Source organism: Vidua chalybeata, chromosome 2 (genome assembly GCF_026979565.1).
Source record: "Vidua chalybeata isolate OUT-0048 chromosome 2, bVidCha1 merged haplotype, whole genome shotgun sequence".
Lineage (NCBI taxonomy): Eukaryota > Metazoa > Chordata > Aves > Passeriformes > Viduidae > Vidua > Vidua chalybeata.
The window spans coordinates 51,324,902-51,346,311 of NC_071531.1; the positions used below are offsets into that span (position 1 = coordinate 51,324,902).

The 21,410-nt window shown below is 35.0% G+C and overlaps 1 protein-coding gene across 1 annotated transcript in view; it reads left to right on the forward strand.

The window, feature by feature from the left end:
• Positions 1-21,410, forward strand: part of DACH1 (dachshund family transcription factor 1) — a 356,631-nt gene that overhangs the window by 318,221 nt on the left and 17,000 nt on the right. Inside the window, exons 10-12 of the mRNA XM_053936033.1 lie at positions 1,958-2,101; positions 2,570-2,638; positions 6,497-6,563. Of these exons, the coding sequence (XP_053792008.1) occupies positions 1,958-2,101; positions 2,570-2,638; positions 6,497-6,519 (236 nt within the window). The 3' untranslated portion in view covers positions 6,520-6,563. The remainder of the gene's footprint in view (positions 1-1,957; positions 2,102-2,569; positions 2,639-6,496; positions 6,564-21,410) is intronic.

Consider the following 21,410-nt stretch of genomic DNA (forward strand, 5'->3'; position numbering starts at 1 on the left):
TTAGCAATTCCTAAGGCTGTAGGATGTGTCTCATCAACTGGTGAAAGTAGGATAATATCTCTTCTGTGAGCAGCTACGCAGTAAGGATTTGCTAATTCTGTCTCTGACTGCTGTAGTCACATCTACAATGTGTCAGCCATGATGACATTTTAATTCAGAAAGCAACATATGTTTCCTTCTCATTTATTGCAATCACTTTCAAAGTACTTATAATGAAAACATTAAAACCTTGCAATGATTCAAAATGTATTTAGTTTAGCCTTTGTATAGATGGTAGATGTTCTTTGATAGTATGAGCTAATTAGCCTGTAAAATAGTTGGCATTGCACAAAATGAGAAAGAACCAAAATTCCAAAGTCTCGGATGTAAATTATGCAGTTATTCTGACTACAGGATATGTGCCTATGTTAATTTTGTGCCTGAACAGTTCTGTATAGCAGCACAAAATATACAAGATCATCTAAAAGGTGGTTCTTCTTAGCATATGAATTAAAGAGTAATAACAATGACAGTTCCCTTTAAAAGTTTCATTATTTGCATTTTGTGAATCATACCACCATCACAGTCTACTGTCCCTGGGGAGCATGAACTGGTGAAAGTATTTTTTGTACTTTCCACCATTCATTCCTAGGCATATACCAGAGGTTATTTTGCAGTAAGATACAGGCTAGATAGATCTTGACATGCAAACCTAACAGTTCCTAGTATCTGGGTTTGGTAAGGATAGTTCTTTTGGTGTGAATTCTTTAGTGATAGTTTTTTAGTTAGTGTCAAAATAACAGAATCTTCAGGAAAAGATTATGTATAAAGATCTTAGGACAAAAAGCTTTTTACATGCGCATCCATGAAAACCCTAAATGTGCTATATAAGAATGGTTGGGGCGTAGTGTGGGAGATAATGCTGTGCTTTACAACTTTACATGATTGCTTCAGAGGTCCACTTTGGTTTTAATGGAGAAGAAAAATTGATTGACTTTACCCTTTTCCATCAGGAGCATAATTTGTAATATGTTCCTTTAGTTAGGGATCCTGCAAGTCTTACCTTTGTGGTTGTAAATCACTGGTAACATAGAAAAGAAAATTGTGATGAAGTCCCATACTGGACTTGCCACCCTTTTCCTAAAGAATTTAAGCTGAAGAAATTAAAGGAAAACATTTTTCCTACATAAGGACTTTCTATATTTAACTTCAAAATACTCATTTCTTTACTAACATTTTCCCTCACATTTGACAACGTATATTAATATTTACTTGACTGGAGGATCCAGCACCATAAAGGATTTGCTGTGAGTTCTTCAAGGTTAGATGGCTGATGGCACAGGCACCAACAGAAAGCAAGAAAGAGAAAAGGAAAAGACACAATGGAAATGTGGAAAAGAAATAAATATGGAGAAGAGACCAGGAACCAAGAGGTCAGATGGCTTGCAGGGAGCAGAGCTTGGAGGCGAGTTAGAAGTCTCAGGGCCTTTCCCCAAGAAATGAGGACCAGAGCAGGGTGGGAGTGCCCAGGACACAGGCAGATGGATCCCCCTCTTATGCAAGAGAAGCTGCAGGGAGGCAAGAACTCCATCACCATGTGTCTATTAACTGTGCTATGAGAAATAAAAATGGTGAAATTAATTCTAAAAACCCCCTCACCTCCAGAGACATGGGTTTACCTATGTCAGATGGTTCAAAAAGTACATTCCATTGCTGATTTTCAAGGTTTTCTGATTTGAAAATTCACAGTCATTGCTTGATACCACATATAGTTTTCAATACTGTCATTTAGAACAGTAGCATTTAGAATATTCCAGGGTGATTCCAACAAATTCCAAGTAATGTAACTGGTTATTGTGTAATTCATTGGTTTATATGAAAATCTCAGTTATAGTGTTTCTCAAGAAGCACTTAGGTCATCATGCAGCCAAGTTTCAGATCCAAAGTGGAGTGCACTGATGTTATTTTCCTTTCACAGCAATAATTCAGAAAAGGCTAAAGAAGGAAAAGAAGGCAAAGAGGAAATTGCAGGAAGCACTTGAATTTGAGACTAAACGACGAGAGCAAGCAGAGCAAACACTGAAACAGGCAGCTTCAACAGATAGTCTCAGGGTCCTAAATGGTAAGAAGCTAATTTTTGCCTCTATGCCATTAACTTTCAATTTAAGTGCCAAAAGAATTTTTTTATATTGAAAATTTATAGCATGATGGAAAGGGAAAAAAGGAAAATCTCTTTTTTTTTCTTCATTCAAATGATACCTCTATCTTTATTGCTTTGTTACTTTATATAGTATGTGCAAATAAACTCACTGGAGACAATGTTCAAACTAGGACAATTTTATATTATTAGTTTGAGAAGTCAATTTTTTTTTCTTCCTTTTTTTCTCCTCCCCTTTATGCTTGAAAAATCTATTGCTCATTAATCTTCCCAGTCTAACAAAAAATTGTCCTGGCCTCCAGTCATTGTTCAACATTAAAAAAACTGACAAAGGTTGATTGTATTGTAATTCAGCATTGGAGTAACAGGTTGTAAAAACGGCTATAAGAATCAAATGAAATATGTGTCAGTCTTACCTTTCTATCTTTCTAGACTCTCTGACCCCAGAGATAGAAGCTGACCGCAGTGGGGGCAGAACAGATGCTGAAAGGACAATACAAGGTAGGAATTTGCAAAAGGCTATAAATCTAGATCTTGCTGTATGAGTTTTTCCTCAGCTTTAGACTGCTATTCAAGCATGTAGCCTACCATCTGGGCCACATCAAAACAAGTTCAAACAAGGTCAAGTTCATCTTGGTTGTTTGTAAGAGAGAATACATTCTGTGCTGATAGATTTTCTTTAAATTAATAGGTCATTTCTGTTTATACAGAGCAATTAAAGAAGAATAATTAATTTGAAGCAGTATTGGTTTGAATCTCAGACATACTGAATGCAGGTTTTTTTTAATATGTGTAGCTTGATTTGAGTTAATAATGTTTTTAAAGGTGTGTTTGAAACATCTTGAGCCTTTTAACTGTACAAATGTCTAAACCTAATGGGTAACATTCAAGGCATGATGAGAATTTCATAGCTAATAGTCAGTGGCAGTTACTGAAAGATGTTGTTTCAATAAGCTACTCTGAGCATTAACAATAAATAAGCTGTTTATTCCCATCTTGGATTTTTCATTTACCACATCCCATTATTTACATTTTAATAAAACAAATCTGCTGAATAAATTTATACATTAAATACTAAAGAGAACCATATTACTTCCCCTGTGAATCTAAATGTGTATATACATTGCAAACATCAAGATATTAGTAAAGAGCAAATTTTGAAGATAGTATTTATATTATAATTTCCTTTCTTATCAGCAAGCTAAATCTACCTACATGAATATTAAGCAATAAAAATAGCAATTGTTTTCAATGGTAAATGAAGGTGCATTTTTCAGAGGCAAGCCTAAAAGGATTAGCTCCAGTAATCACACTCAATTGCCTTTATTTTGCATTTTGAAGTCAATCATCCTAACAATATCATTTGACATCTTCTGTGTGTTATTTAATCGCATTTCCTAACTTCCAAGGAGTTGTTACTGGTGTGCCACAAGGAGGCTGTAACAACAAAATAAAAAAAGTCAAGAAGCTTTTAACAGATTGAACATATAAACAAATATCAAAGATGCAATAAGTTCTTATGAAAAGCAGAGACGCATATATAAACTGAGACATTTAAAGCAAATTATGTCTGCAAAGTCAATAACACAGAAGTTGGAATATGCCAGATTAAATGTTGCCTGGGAAGTGAATACATGTTATGGGGTCGGTTATGCCAGAATCCTGCCTTCCTTCCCATATAACATGCACATTATTCAAAGCACCATTTGATATAATTAATTTGGTAAGAACTCAGCCACTGTTTCATTTTGTTATAATCCAGACATTTTGCTACTTCTCTTGATGCTAAAACAGACTTCTAATTTCTTGGGAGGCCATACTGCAGCACCAGTCACTGCAGTACTTGTACTCATTGCAAACATTAATTGCTCCATCTTCAGAGCATTCGTACAAGGAAGTGAAATTGGAGTATTCCAATTTCATAGCTGGGAAGAAGAGTCAAATACAGATTAAGATGACGTATTGCTTAACTGTCAAGTATCAAGGACCTAATTTTTCAGGATAATTTGCATTTTTGGCAGAAGCATGCAGGTGTAATCAAATCACTGTTCCTGTTGAACTGAGTCTTGCTCATAGGCTGAAATGTAAAGTTAGATATTTATAATATGAGCAACACAAATTTGAAAGCATGTATTCTAAAGGATTTATCCCAAACTTTACAGGAATAACACTTCAGCTTTTGAACAATGATTGTGCATTCTTTCTCAGCTATCCTCTGCTCATTTCATATATTTCCATTTTTGCAATAAGTGAAATAAAGGATTTACGGGAGACATTCTCAGTAATGACTTTTCCTTGATTCATCTGTCCCAGGTGATACACATTAGAAACAAAATTTAAATCCACAGATTATTGTTTAGTTCAAGACTGGACCATGATATTTTCTGACTGTGATATTGAATCATATTGCAAAGGCAACCTTAATTCTGACATTTCCAGTATATACTTTGCACTCTCAATATATAACTAAAGCAGAGGGGTTTTAAGAATAAGGAGAGAAGAAGCAAGAAATAACAGTTTTCATGTCTTTCAGTTTAATGTATTCAGCTCAATCATCATACAGGTGTTCAGAACTTTCAGATCTATTCCAATATGCAACCCTACAACACAAATGTAAGTGTAGGAACATATTGTCAATGTTAATCAGTCATTATAGGGTGACAGACTTCAGAAATAGTTTAAGAAACAGTTAGTAGCAGGCAAGTCATGCCAAATGTCAGGACTTTTGTGTTCATTTCCAATATTGGAAGGAGGACTTCCTTTCACCATAAACTCCCTTTTCTCTGTGTCCCCCTTGCTATGTATCCCTGTGTATCTGTCCCAGGTCCTTCTTCCTCCAATCCCACCTTTTGTCAATTGCTAACCTAACACGTTTCCTTGCTCTACATTACATTGCTCTTCTTTTTCCCCCAACTTCACATTCTCCCATCATTCTCTTCTGAACTTAGTTTCATGCCACCCTAATTATTTCCTTTATTACAAGCTCTTTCTCTCTCCGTGACCCCCTGGCTCTATCTGACCCTTCCTGTTGCCTCCTCCCCTTACCCAGTCGTTTCAAGAGCTGCATTGACATTCTCTGGTCAGGCTCATATTCCCTACTGGTTTCAGTACATTTCTGTTTCTTTTCATGTACCTGCCTGGATATCAGGGAGGGAAGCACTGAGAGCATTATGTTCCGATTTCAGTATTTAGCACAACAATTGTAAGCAGGAGTGGGGAGAAAGAATTGCAGGGAAAGAACCACTTAATTCCTGAAGCACTGGAATAAAGCATGCTCAGTACAGATGGGGCCCTTTATCTGCAAAACTCTACAAAAGCTTTCCAGTGGCTGAAATATTTTCCAGTACTTTCTTGGATTTTGTTTGGGGCAACAAAGACTATATTGTCACAATTATACAAAATTTCAATTGTGTCCTTATATTTTATTTGTAAATGATATTTTGTATACTTTGGTATGCACTATAGAAAAATATCATATACAAATATTTATTATATTCTATATACAGTATGTTCCATAATTAAAAATATAATACCACCTCTGGCATCTTTCAGGTTCTGGGGAAAAAATATTTACTAGGGAAATACTTTCTTATTCCTCTCAAAAATATATCTGTGTCTCAGTATCTAAGCATGCCTGGGGTAATAGTCTTTTTATCCACAATCATTTTTCAATTTACTGTGTTGAGCGTGCTATGTAGTTCTATAACTAAGCAAACAAAGGTAGGAAAGCTTCAGTGTTCTGTAGGGAAGTGATATAATTGAAATACAAAGTGTAATTTCAGCATTTAAGAAAAAATTTTGCAAGAAAATCATAATTAAAACTAAAGATTTTGTTTACTATTTATTATAAATAATTGAATACTTGTCAACTTGAAGTTATACCTAATGTTGCTATTTTTAAGTATCACTTTGAAGAGTAAGGAATAGAACTAATTTAAGCACAGAAGATAATTGCATTTGTCAATAAGGGGGTATGTTCTGTTCTATTTTTTCGTCATGTAGCACTCATTTAGATTCACTTTTAGTGCATGTAAAGTCTTTTGTAAAATGGGATCAATAATGAAAAGGAATTTGAATACAAGACCATAAAAAGAAGCAATGCAGGGTATTTTAGGGTTGTGTTTGAGTTTTTTAAATACTGAGTAGATAACAGTTTGCTGCAATTTCCATAAAATGTTAACAAATAATCATAATAAATAATTCAAATTTGGGTCTCACATGTACTTACGTATTTTTTGAGTGATAGAAAGATATACTAAGCTGTTAGGAACTGGTGAAGACACTGGTTTTAAATGTTTTCTTTGCTTCTGTTTTAAATAATAATAAAGCAGATTATCCTCTTCTCCATACATATTGTAGGTTCACTAGATGCCTATGCCTAGCTCCCAATCCGGTTTCCCAAGACCCCCTCATCCCACACAAAAAGGTACCATACAAAGATAATGTTTGACTTTTATATACTGTTTTGTTAACAGACCTCTTACTAAGCACTAGAACAATGACATTTACTGCCGCTTTTACTTTCTTATTTCCATTGAATTTTCTTCTCCATCTAGTTACTTACCATGTATTTGCCTGCCTACATTATTATGTTTTCTTTTCCTCTACATATCCCACATTCTCAATTTTCTATCTCCCAGTAGTTTCCCTCCCAAGTCCTGTGCATTCATTTTCATTCTATTTAAATACCAATCACACACTTTATCTAAAATCCTCTAAAAGTGTTCTAGTTCTGCACCATCGTCACCATTGGCCATTCTTTCCTTGTCATGTTTCTGTCATGTGTTCCTTTTGCCAAATTGCTCAGAAATGGTTTTGTGCTATGGTCCAAAAGCTATCCTGGTAAGAAGAGGAAGATTAATCAAATTTTCTCTCTTTCATGTTGCTATTTTTTTGTCTTTTCCATTTATTCCAAATTTACTAGCAATTGCCTCAGCTTGTACTTTTTTTGCTTTCTTCCAAATAATTTTCAACTTCTGTATGCTGTCATTCCAGCTGCTCCTGAAATCAGCTCTAAGTCTTCTTACCCTGTTCAGTTCCCTGACTTCTCAGGTCTATCTGTTTTTTTACCCCAAATGTTTGTTTTTGTTGCAAGAAGTCCTTTGCATTTTCTGTGTTCTCAAAGTTCTTTCATCCTGCTCACTCTCAATCAGCTTTTTCCTCAGCTATGCATTTTCCTCTAGCAGAAAATTTATTCTCCTTGTCCATTGGACATTTTCACACCTCAGTTCCTTACTCTGCTGCAAGTATTATTTTTTTCTTCTAGCACATTATCAGCCTTTCTCCAGATGTGTTTGTTGTGTACTTGCTCTGTCCCTTAGCAAAATGAACTTACCCTTTCTAAGCCCTTTCCCACTGACATCTTCCCTTTCTTTGGTTCTCCACCTCTTCTCTAGGCTCACATTAATAATTCAGTTAAGTATAATGCTAAGTGGTTTCAGTTTATACCTTCCTGGTGTAAGAAAAAGACCCACTCAGCTACCATGCTCTCACAAAACCTTCTGTGAGGGCTGTATGTCTTTTTGCCCTCCTAGAAAGGACAAGGCAGGAAATAGGGATGTTGAACAGATCCAGGAACAGTGAAAGAAAATAAAACCAACTTGGTACACTGGTCCTGTATGAAGTTCCTTTGCAGGCTACTGAACAAGAAGGAAATTATGATTTAAATTCACATATTGCAAGTGCGCATTTTGCTGCCCAAACATTAGGGGAAAGCTGCCATGCAGTTGCCCTCCACATTAATAAAAATTGCTTATATACAGCTTTAGTCTTTTGCCCTGAAACCTGAAAATTGTTTCTGCATTGGTTTGAAATTTGTTTAATCTATTTTTCAACAAGCAAAATCCATGTAATAATCTCAGCAACTGATAGTCCTTGATTCTTGCTTGTTATATTTGTGTTTGAAAGATAGGTATCTGAAGGACTTCCACAGTGAAAAGGATCTTCTGGCGGTTCTGTGAAGCTACTGCACATAGTTCTATTTCTGATATATAAATCTTGGACAAAAAGTGTGTGGAAATATGTGATGATATTTTTTATGAGATCAAAAGTTTTATTGGAAAAGGCCATTATCAAGGCTGTGAAGTCAAACATTCCAAAATTCGGAAATGGTAGAATTAAGGTTGTCTTCCGCACCTTTGTTCAAGTGTCTTTGTGTATGTGTCATGATACAATCTTTAATTATGTGATTAGATACTGTATTTTTCACAGTACCTTGTCTCATTCAGTGCAGGGGACAAAAATATAGATGAATAAAGGGATATCTATCCAATATTTTCTTCATCTTCAGTGGTCAGTGTGTCTTGTAATGTTTTATACAATACTTCATTTATGTATAATATTTCCATAATTAGACATCATGCTTTACAGAATAGTTGTAAATTATCATCTAAATTTCTTTCATATATTAAATCTTAATTTTGGCATTTCCTGACAGCTGAGGGCTTTGCTTCACTAAGGTACTAGGTAACCATCTCCTAGAGTTTTCTTCTTAACAAGTAAACTACAAAGTTAGAAGTTTCACTGTGACACAACATCTGAAAACCATAGAGAACTGAATTTTAAGATTCACAGTGATAAAGCTAACCAAGCAACTGATAAACTGTAATACCATAATATGAGCAGTGTGGCCGAAGAAATGACCATTTTGCTATGGCAGTTTTACAGATACTTCCTGAGATAAAGACAATCTTGGGAAATATTTTGTGCTCTTGGGCACAGAATCTTCCTTTCATTTTTCTTGCAACCTGTATCACCTCTAACAGTGTCTCCGTCAAGCTTTCTTTTTCTTGGCTCTCCCTCATTTCTGGGTTTTCTATCAACGTTAATAACAACTTCCAAATTTTTGAATGTCTTTCTTGATTCACTTTTCCTCCCACCTTTCAAGGCAAGTTTCTTTTTATATCCAGTCATAATTCCAGCACCAAAAGTTTAGACTTCTTTTGCCTAATATCCTTGTTAATCAAGATCCAGGTGTCTCGACACTGACTCATAACATTCTATGACTTTGCTTGACTTTCTTGCCCTATCTGAGTTCTGTCTCTCCTCTTTCCTTGTCTTCTCAACCACTGGGTTGTGTTCTTGTCTATTAATGTAAATAATTCAGTCCCCCAACTTCAGTCTCAGTTATTGTCAGCCAATCATTTTTAGTACTTTATTTCATAGAGTTTTCCAGTTCCCTGATTTCTGTGTTTCTATCTATGTATTTAGCCAGTCTCAGTCAATCCCCCAGTCACATTTTCTGTCTTTATTTCCAATTCTGATCACATCAGACTTGTCCTAATTTCTGTAAATCTTGAGTGTTTTTATGAGTTCATGTTTGTAGACTTAGAGAAGATCACTATGGCTGCTGATCATAGAGTACATTTTCCAGTGCACGGCTACTCTCAAACTAGCTAATGATTTTTTTAAAATAGTTTTCAATATTCTCAAATGGCAGAACATGTATTTCTTTTCCAGGGACATCACTATTCTTTGCAACACATTTAACTAAGATGTCTTCTCTTTAGTCTTTTGATTTATTTTCTGTATGGTATTGACTGTGATGACCAATGCTAAGTAAATTTCTTTTATCTTTAGAGTCCTTTCAAGAATTGCATCTTTCTCTTAGAGCTTCTATCTCCTATCTCTGCATTTCTTCTCCTATCTCTGCATTTCTGTCTGTTCCTTTCCACGTCCCCCTTTATCAAAAGCAATTCCATTTGCTTCCATAGCTGCCTAAAGACGAGGTCATCCATCTGTATAATGCCATGTAAAACAATGGCCATATGTTCTCTAAAGTATTAATTGATTAAACCTAAGGAGAGCACCTGACTTTTTATACATTTTACCAAGATTTTTCATGCCTTTTTTCCTAATTAAAACTCTTGGAACTGCTAAATGACTCTCTATGTGTATCAACTTGTAAATTCTGCATTTTTATTCAATTGACACTTGCTCATCAGTTATTCTGGTTTTATCACCATTTAGTAAGTACTATGGATTTGTTATTACTCATTTATTATTGCATGGGACTTTTAGCAGAAAGGTGCTTGGGTTTAGTATAGAGCCAGAATTCTCAAATGAATGTATCAGGTCATTTGCAGAATGAAAATACATTTTCATTTTCCTGTGTGACATTCCTTCTTCTCTGTCAACCCATTTCAACAGTGTTTCAGCTTTCCCTCTATTGTTGCTTTCTCATTTTCCTTCCACCTCTGTTTCACCTCCTCCCCTGCTACTGAATATCCCAAATATTTCTTAATATGTCACTTCCTTGACCTGCAAGGCAATGTGTGTCTACGATCTGGAGCCATGTGGCTGCTGGTTGACCAGGTGGCTGACTAGGAGGCACACGCATTCTGAGGGATCAGTGACAAGCCAGGAGATATGCATTTTCTGCTGGACATCTTGTTGCTGCCTCTTGGCAGCTGGGCAAATCAAACAGTACATGATGCTTCTCAGCAGCTGAAGGGCCAAACAAATGGTTTTTCAAACTGCAAGAGACCCACAGCCCACCTGTTGTGCAGGCCTGCTATAAAGGTTGAACATTTCAGCAGGGAAAAGAAGTCAGGAGCTGGAAACAAAGCTGTCAGAAGCCTGGAAGGCAAAGGGATTTTTTTTTTTCTAGATATGTTGAATAACTGCCCAAGGAAACATCTGCTACTTAGCTATGCTGTTTATGGAAACAAACAGCTGACTATTCTAGACCCATAGAAATATAAAAAGGTTCTGTACTCACAAAACCAAAAACCAAACCAAAACAAACCCAAAACAAAACATATCGAAAAAACCTAATAATTTCCATTTAATTTGCCAATAGAAATACTTTTCTTCAGCTTAGGAGTCAAGAAGCACTTTGAAGGTCTGTCGATGTGAATTAACATGTCTTGTGAAAATGTGATTTTCAGCAATCTGACAGATAGATTTTGCATTTTTCTTTTTACCTGTCTGATTTTCAGGTTTCTTCATTGAATTTTCCATTTTTTAGATTTCTAAAGATCAGTAAGACAACTCATTTCAATCTCTAAAGTTTTGGTTAACTGTAGGCATAAGACTGTCTCTGTAATGTGACTGTTCTCCTTTGGGTTATACTAGCACGTCTCTAGGTAAGAGTAGTGATTTGAGGTAACAGAAACATGTGGGAAAGACAACGGAATGGAGCAAAGCCATTGTAGTGACCCACGGGGGAGTGATAGCTGCTGTTTTATTACTGATTTTTCTCTGCATGCCAGAGTTTGTCAAACAAATTGGTGCATTGGTGAAAACGTATGCACACACACTGTTCAATTATAGAAGCTAAAGGGTAGTGTGTTTTCTGCATTGCTCTTCTCTTTTGCCTTTCTTATGCTCAAAAGAAAATTTATTTTCAGACCAAGTGATGGTCTTAAGGGTGAGACACTGTTAGAATATTAGTTTCTAACCCTCAGTGACATTTATTGGAGCTGCCTTTCTAGCTCCCTTTGGATAGTCCACCTGATTCTATTTTATTTTTGTTCAGTCTTCATAAAATATTTGCTGGTTCAACACTGTTCTTATTTGCAGTAACCCATAATGCTTAATTTTTCTTCTGATTAGTGCCTTAAACTTCATCTGCTTTTTGACTTCACTGTGTAACACCTTGTATTAATGTCAGTGTCATGCACTTATTATTCATGTGAACAGTCCTATTCACTTCAATGAAATTATATACATAATAATAAATAAAAACATTAATCTGTGTGCACCACCTTGAATTTCATTACTGTTACAGAAGATACATCTCTGAAAATAGGTTCTCTTAATTTTTATACATTTTAGAAAGAGCTTGGCTCTCTCTATGCACACTAATTTAAACATTTAATTTTATTTCCCCTAAGCCTTACTAGCTTTATCAGCTCACAAGTTTTAAACACACTTGTTTTACTGATTGACAGACTATCCAATATACTTTAGCTTTTAAGCCTAGATTCTATAGTAGATATTTAAAACATCTCTTTCTAGTTCATCTGTCTTTTACTGTTGATACTGGGATACTTGATGAGGAAACAGACGTTAAAGATTTATTTTGTTTCATATTTCATTAACCATGGATAAATACTGAAATTATCTTACAATGTATGGAAACCAAACAGCAATAAGTATGTTCCCTATCCCCCTGTCCAGGAGTCAGCACTTTGGCAGGTTTTCAACCTAAGCTAATCAATTAAAGACAACACTGATTAACTTAAACAGAAGGTGATATTGATTGCAGGCAGTAACCTATAAATAGACAATTGTTTCATAGTGTTCACAGGTCATTGTTAGGTATACCTTTAAACTTCAAGGTACATGATCCTGTTATCTATTACCCAAAAAGCAAAGGAAAGGCACAGAGTGAATATACAGTTATATATATGTTGCAAAGTACTCTTAGTCAACTCTCTCATTCAACACATACTCTTACATAAAATTTTTCACATTTTATTTGAAACTGCTATCTATTGCAATTTATGTCTCATTTTATAGCTGTATATATATGGACCTGATGGAAATCAAATATATTCCTGACTTTTCTACTCAGATGAATGGTTAATCAATCAGATTTTCTTCCAACATGCTGCTTTAGTTCACTTTTAAAAAAACTGTATGTAAAATTAATGACTAAGCATGAACAGAGTCAAGTGGGAAAATTCAGGACAATACGAATATTAAAAAAATCCCACACTGTGTTCCAGAGGCTTTATATAGAATTGTTTTGGCTTTCATTTTCATTCATCCTACATGTTCATCTTATTCAAAGAGGGAAGGATAGGATGGATGAATTCTTACCTAATAGACTTCTGGGGTCATCCCTGTTGTCTTGCTACCTGGAAAGGATGGGCCCTGCAAGGCACCATATTAGGTATTTTTGTTTCCCAGAAGTACTGTCTTCCCTTCATCTTCTCCCTCAGAAAGTGACTGAAACCTGATCAGGCAGGTAGAACATATATTTCTAGCATAGTCTCATCAGCTAAAAAATATATAAAATTTTTCCTTTTATAGAAAGAGCTAAAAGGCTTGATTTTTTTTTTATAAATCAGGATGAAAAAATGATTAAAACAACATTGTTTCAGTGAATTGATATTTCTATAGCCTACCATGAAACAAGTATAAATAAAGTGGATTTCTAGTTCATTCACAGCTGAACTATAATTCTGAATGTTCTGAGGCTGGCTGAGAAGCTAGATCTCCTGGCTGTAAGCTGTTTATCAGTATTTGCCCATAAAGTGTGTAGACAGCTGTCTCTTTTTCGCTTTCTTATATTTTTTTTCCCTCTGCCACTTTTACTACATCTTAGATAAGTGCTGGAAAGTAACATCACATCATGTTAAGATATGTCATAAAGAGGATTGTTTCTTTGCATTAGTTTTTTAAACTCTGTAAAGTTTTAAAATTTCCTGATGTTTGTGTATTATACCCATATAAAGGAATTTCATCTTTCAGTGTTAGTTTTGCATTCTTCTATTAAATCCTTAAGACCTCACCATCAATGGATGTCAAATATTTAATGATTTGAGATTTTTCTAATAGATGCACTTCCCCTGTGACTTGTGTGAAGAATGAAGGAAACAAGTCTTACACAGAAATAAGAGTAATATTTTTCAGTTCTTCTAAAAGTATGGTGCTTTGGAGAACTAGTAACATAGACTAGTAGCCAGCAAGTTACTTTATCCATTTAGCAAACATAGAAGGAAATCTATTAGATAGGGAGATCCATATGTCCTTCCTGAAAGGTGCTACAGCTTGAGTAGGTAAAAAGAAGCATCCAATCCAGATTAGATTTCAAATCTTGAATTTCAAATTCAATGATACTTAAACCATTAAATATGAATGGCCACCATCCTATTCAGTGGCCTTTTTTGGCTATCAGCCATCACCTGCATCAAAGAAGAAAAGATTTCTAAGCAAGCCATATGAACTATCTACCAAAGCAAGTCTTAATCTTATCCCTGAATGTCTGAAACTCTGAAATGAGGTTTTCAGAGAGAAGTTAAGATATTCTTATCTTAACATAGATTCTCACACTATTAAAAAAGTTATTTGGTGGTCCACAAGTAGGTGACTTGTGCTATTGGAGATGCTGCAGTGCATCTGAGACATTTGCATCATGCCTCCAGAAGATCCAGGCCTTTCTGGAGCAGCAGCTGGAAGCAGCCTTAAAGGATGTGGAAATCATAGCAGATGTTGAACCAAACCCCTTTTGCTCTTTTAAAATGCCTTTGAACATATGACATGCTATATGGGTTATATTAAATGGAAATTCATAGTTTATTGTATATATTGACTAAAAATATATTTATCACTGTTTTAATTCTAAAGGGAAGGCCTATGCCACTCCTATAATTTTTACACACAAACATTCATGAGATAATTTCTCTAGATCGTGCTCCCCTGTTGTTTGTGGACTAGCTTGTATTTAACATAGCATTTGACTGAGATAGGAAAAAGTCAAATAGGGACAAAAAGTTGTGGGTGTTTTAAAATTATTTCTAAAGAATCCCAAACTGACTGACTTTCAAAAGGATCTGATAACATTTACCATGTGTGACTCAAAATCAGCTCTTTGGCTAAATCGATAAATGGTTCTCGATATGGCAACCCTGACCTTTGCTAATGTGTATTAGCATATTCTCCTACTTTCTCTGTTCTTTGTAAAATCTTTGACTTCTGTCTGTACATTTAGTATTAAAATCTTTTCATAGGTGCCTTCTTTTTCTTTCTGTTTTGAAACAAGCAATTCATTTTGGCCATGAAGCTTGCAAGAGTAATCATATTTAAAAAATAGCTAAAGAAGCAAAGTTGGACTTTAGCTGACATTCAACAGAATGTATTTATTAAGAGTGCATAATTCTTTTCGACTGCTAGTGTAAATAAGTATGTTGAAACAAAACAAAATTAGTCATCAAGCTGAAGGAAAGCGTGTTTGTGCATAATAGTTCTGAGAAACTAAGAAGGACAGATTATTCATGAGAAAACACTAATTTTTTAAATCTACAAAAATCAGCTAACCCAAAAATAGTTTGTTAAATTTTGGTTATTTATTTTCAGAGGAAACTTAAACTATTATAATGTTTTTGCATGAATATAAATTTTAGTAAATAGATACTTTTTAATTTGTGCTACTGATTCCAATTTGCAGCCTTGTGGCTGTCTCAGATAAATAGTTTTGAGCTATGCCAGGAGTAACTGGAAATCTACTAGAAATTTTTTCATTGTAATATCTGAACAACTTTGCAGTCTTTAATGGATTTAGTCTTCACTTCAGGAAATACTCCTGTGATGCAGAACAAAGCAATTATCTTTATATATAGAGGGGCTAAGGAGCTTGATCATGGATATATCAGAAATCTGTGGTATAACAGAGACTGAGCCTAAATCTTGCAAGAGCTAAAGATTTTATTCTGCCCTTCATGTTTTGCCCTCCCTTTTATATATTCTGTCATGCTTTCTCATTGTACAGACATATGGAAAACTAGATGGAATTTACCAACTTGCATATCAGTGATAGGATTTATGTCCCAAAACTCCATGCTAGCAGAATACGTGGAGCACATCATCTGTGGCTGCTCTGCATTTGCTCAGACTGATGGCTAACCTCTGTGAATATCAGGGTAATGACAAAGTGCGCCTGGTCTAAGTGTTTTCAAGTCTTTTCTTTGTTAGACAAAGCTTTGAAAATGCAACAACACATGCTGCCTAGCATTATTTGATCATTACTTGATTTCATATGAGTGCTACTCACATACCAAGTTAACCTTGTGTATTAATTTTTTGTAAAAAAGAGCTGAAATAAATTCTAGATTCTGGTACTTCTACATAAATATAACCAGTTTGGTTAAAACACCTTGCATAAAGACATTTCAAGGGTTTGAAGCTACAGTAGTGAAGAATGGTTTATTTAATTAGTGTAGGATCTACCAGCTTCCAAACCCAAAGTTACACTGAACTTTTCTTCTTCAGCTTTCTTGTGTACATACCAGCTCAGTACCTGCTATACTTTTACTCACAGAAATAAAAATAAACCAGTATGAGCTTTTTGTACTTCAGGAGCTGAAAGCCTATGTGCATTACTACAATGTCCTTTTAACGTTTCAGTCAAAAACACAAAGAAAATGTAATATTTAATTAAATCTTAGACATCAAATGCAAATCTGTCCACAAGTATGTTATGGCAGCAGCAATGTTTTATGTGAAAAAATATTTTAATGCATTTCTTCTAAGAGGTAAACTGATATCTTGCCAGCAGTGGGGTAAGAGTATTTATTAAATCTTTTGTTGTGATCATCCCTACCTATGTCTCCTACAATAGTATTGAAATTACTGTCCCATTCATGACCAGGTAAACTAAAGTTATTGAAGGAATGTAACCAAATGATGTCACTTTTCTTAAAACTTTACACAAGTATTGAAGGACATGATATCTGTGAGATGTTAGTGACTGTGCTGACAAGTGCTTTTGATTTATATTGGAAGTTATATATGTCCATGAACTTGTATTCTCATTACATTATGGATTCAGGCAGCATTCCTGATCTCAGTCTTTCTGTCAGACTCATCTGCAAGTCCAGGCTTCAGACCTAAAGGGTTGTAGTGAGTTCATTTTGTAAGTATTGCATGAGGGTTTTCTTAATTGTGGACAGCACTATGAGGATGCTTATTTGGAAGTATCACTCCAATTTGAAGCATTTTGATAAGAAGTAATGCACAAGGTGAAGGGTAAGGTAAAACCTTTCAAGTACTGTGTTTCTACTTGTTAAAAGAGAAGAGCCAGTGAAGGAATTAGAAGAGAGTGACAATTCAAAGAAGCAGACTAGGAAAATATTTTTGCCATACAAATTTGTTTATACAACTGAGACAGAAACTTTAGTAGGTGAGATATGAGGAGAAACATCATATGAATTTATAGCTAGGAAGTGGGATAGGAGAATGAGGGACAGAGACTTTTTATGAGAATAAATTTAGACAGTGTATTGTAATGAAGAGTGAGAAGTTACAAACAAACAGGATACCTTGATTTTGAACTTTACTGACAGGCAAGATTAAAAGAGTAGTTCATAGTGACTAAGAGTAGTAGTAGTGGGGAAGATGAGGAGGAATCTGAAGGGGTGAATGATTAACAGCTCTGTTTTCTCAAACTGAGATTGTCAGAGCAGCGACACATGCACACAGAGGATCAGAAAAGCAGACTGAGGTTTTATGTCAGACAGAAGGGAACAGACCTGGAGTACAAAGGGCCGTGTCAATTGTCAGCATGGGTATGGTGACTGAATTTCAGTTTATGGATTTGACTACTCAGATACAAAGTATGGAGAGAGTGACAATGTGAGGAAGATCGTAGCCCTCAGAAATTAAAACAGAAAGTTGAGAAAGAAGCAAAAAATGTCAAACTGAGAAAGAAGTTAGCAATGTGGAGGGAGAATGAGATCCCAACAAAGGGTGAACAGTATTTGAATGCCAAAAGCTTTTTAGGAAATGCTAGTCTAGAATCTACCATATATAGTATGAGTTGCTAGTTCTAATAGTTGTTTGTATAGAAGTCATTAATAGACACATTTAACAAAAGTTTCAGAAAATCAGCTGACTAGCAACAGAATTGATGGTCAAGGAAGAAGGCACTTCCCAGCATTTTACAAGAATCATGTTCATTCATCCATGTATTTGACAAATTCTTAGCAAATTAGGAACACGGACATACTATATCCATGTTGTTAAGCAATAGGTAGCTATAGGAAGGTTTCATGGATTTTAACTCTTTATCAGTAAAGTCCCTAAAGACATTAGGATTTTTGTAATGAATTATTACAGTGTGAGTTCTAGAAATTGTATTGGGTAATTTTGCTAAACCCCTGTGGTAGTTGCACTGAAGGATTTTGTTAATTGTGGTAATCAGCTTTCAAAAAATGTTAACACATGGCCACATTTTCTCTCCTTGTATTTAAAGAGAAAAATCTCTATTTCTGTCAGATGCTATAGATTTTCCACCTAACTGAAAGAAGAAATAATTTATATCAAGTCATTGCACTTTAATATCTGATTCTAGATAAAAGGTGTGTAGACAGGAAAACTTTCAAAGGGAGGTGCCTTCAGTTGCAACTTGGCAAACCTGCAGGGGAGGGAGAAGTTAATATTTTTAAGGGGCCACATAGTCTTCCATTACCTTTAATCCTGCAGCAAGCTAAGAAATATAGAGTGTAAGTGAGCAGATGTTCTTAACAGCCTTCTAGCAGCCTGTTTTTGTAAAGAGTGCCAGCTAGTGATTTTCACTGCTTGTGGAAAACTGGCTTTGTATTGGGGTAAATGTTAAGGAGAGCAAGTGAAAATCCCCCTCTATGTACTTTGTAAAATGTGTGTGCATATATTCATGTTATGGAAAAAGGAAATTATGTTATCGGATTTGAAGAGGATTCATAACTGTTTTACAAGAGCAATCTTTTTACTAAAGGAGCTTAAGCTGCAGAAAAAACACATTATACCTTGGGTATTGCATGTAATAAAATATTATTTAAGTGAAAGATATCGAAATAGAAGTTTCAATTTAGGAACTTGAGTGTATTGTTGTGAAAAGCCTAGTCAGTTATGTTTATAGCTTCATCTTTTCACATTAAGAAGTGTAGGGATTCCTCATGCTTTATGCAAGTACAGTAGGTTTTAGGTAACAGGATCAGGTCCACAATTTGCCTTTCTTTAAACCTACAATAAAAAATGAAAATAAATACCACCACCACACAAACTACAAAGGTGAAAAAATGCCGTATGTTGCATTTTCCTACCTCCTGTGGCTAGGGACAGAATGCAGACATGCCACAATAATGTTTTTTATTTCTACTGTTCAAACCATATTAATGAGAACATCATTTTGGAGAACTAATTATTTCTATTTGTCTTGTGTCACACTTTCTAATTCCCCTATATTAGCACAGCCAAAGCAAATTAATTGCTTTTCCAGCAGTTGAACCTTGTCCAAGAATGAGCTCACATTCCCTTCCAGTTCTGCAGTTTCTAGGAGTGCATTGTGTCAAAAATTTCTCTTGATACTAAACATAGCCCAGAGAATATCTTTGCAGATTTCTGTTGCTGCTCACTTGATGAAATTTATAAGTTTAAGTGACCCACTAGGAAAGATAAAGTTCTTAGCTGCAAGATTATACATCAAAACAGTTAAAGTGAAATTAAAATTAAATGAATGAATCTCACTGAAGCAAAAAAAGCAGTAATTAATGGTTCCCTTAATTGTCTTCATAAAATATTTGCATGGGTCTAATTTGCATAATTTGCATGTATTAATTAATCTTTCAAAGGAATTTTGTGCTGAGAGAAGCCAAAAAATCTCTTTGTTTTATTTAACATCTAATGAAATATTTATCTTCGTTAATGAACTTCTCATCTTCATTAAAATAAAAATTGCAGAAGTTTGTATGTTTAAAATGTTTTTATAATTGAAGTATACAAAAAAATCTCTTCAGACCTACAGTATCTGAAAAACAAACACATTATTGCACATTCTGTGTCATTTTGACTACAGCAACATTTAAATTTGGAGAAACCCTATTCCCTCTACCAAAAGTCTTCAAGGGTTTTTAAATTACTTCAATTTTATCTTAATTGATGATAATTTTATTCTTTATATTTTACAAATAGAGATGACAAAGTAAACATTTTGGTATTTTTATTATTGTCAACTTGTGATACCTCAGAGATTTTATAGAACAGATATGCACAGAAAAAGAGACTCCAGACATAGGCTGGAGTTTAAAATACTGCAGGAGTTTGTACACGCTCTGAGGTTAGTTTATACTCTACAAGACTAACAGCTGAGGAAAAAAGAAAACAGTTTGTGAATTACTAACTGGCATTTAATGATCGAACTTGGAGTAGGACTGATGAATGTAAGTTACAAAGGATGGTCGTAGCTGTGGTGATCAGCAACTTTGAGACAGTATCCAAAACAGCCAGACATGCAGAATGAGAATATGCAGCAGGTAAAAAAAAAAAAATCATCAGTATTGAAGTTTTGTGCAAAATCTGAATATAGAACTGCAAGGAGATTAAAAGAAATTAGGAGCTATTTCTGTAAAAGAACAGGTATAAAAGGACAATGATTGGGTGTTTTGGGAAAAAGGTGAAGGCTATTACTTAAAACAAGGATCACCTAAAATCCCAAAGTAATCTATCAGCTACTTAATATTGCTGGAAATAGAGTCTGTGAACAAAGTATAGTTAAAATAGTGTATAAACAGAATGGTAAAACTGTGCCTAGTAAGACAGGTGAAAAGGAGTTTCCTTCACTTTAAGGATGAGTACAACATTATTGGAATAATGAAAATATACTTGAAATAAGGAAATGATTGGGGGTTTATAATTTACAAGAAATTATATTTGCACAGTGAAACAGCACAATGGGATTTTTACTCATTTTCAATATGCCTGCATTTGCTTAAATGCTTGAACAAGTTTATAAGCACATTGATGTGTTTGCATTCATTTTAGACATGCAAAACCTGAGAAAGCCAGGCCTGTAGAGACCAAAAAGTAGGTGCTCCTTAAGAGTGCTTTAGAATTCAATAAACAGGATGTTTAAGCTATCAAGATGGCATACAGAGTCATATATTCTTTACTACATTACCCTGTAATTTTTTCAACTGATAAGATATAGTGGGACTTTGCTGATGCCATAATGGCGGTATAGATATTGCTCTGTGTTCTGAAGGTGTGGAATAGCTGCTGAGGCAATGTAATTATCTATAAAATACCCAAACAGTATCAGTGGGAGGGATATGTTCCACTTCACACATTTGTGGGGTAGATGTCTTTATCTGAGCTATTTGGCTGGACTCCTGTTAAAGTCAAGGAAGAGTAATAGACACATCTCTCCCTTTGAAGAAAATGAATCACACCTTCCAAGTTTCTTCATTGATTGTAAAAGGAGTCTGCTAAACCAGCTCAAATACAGCTATGTACAGTGCAGATGTCTGAAGTTAATGTGATGCATTTCATGTGTTGTGTATTTTCCTTTTTGCTTGCCTCAGAATTCCAGCATCAGTTGTGACAGTAATCACACTAGAGCAGCTGCATTTCAGTCACTTCTTGATGTCACTTCAGATGTTAGAAATGGGTAATTTTGCATCAGTTCTGGAAAAATATCCAAGCTTGACAATTCCTTTTCTGTTTCATATAACTCTGAACAGTTTTGAAAGTTGCATAAAGCATGACTCTCAAATGTAGAAAAGAGAATTTGAATTCTGCACTAGTACTGAAGCTTTGCCACATTGTTTCATTTGGATGCTACCACCCAAGG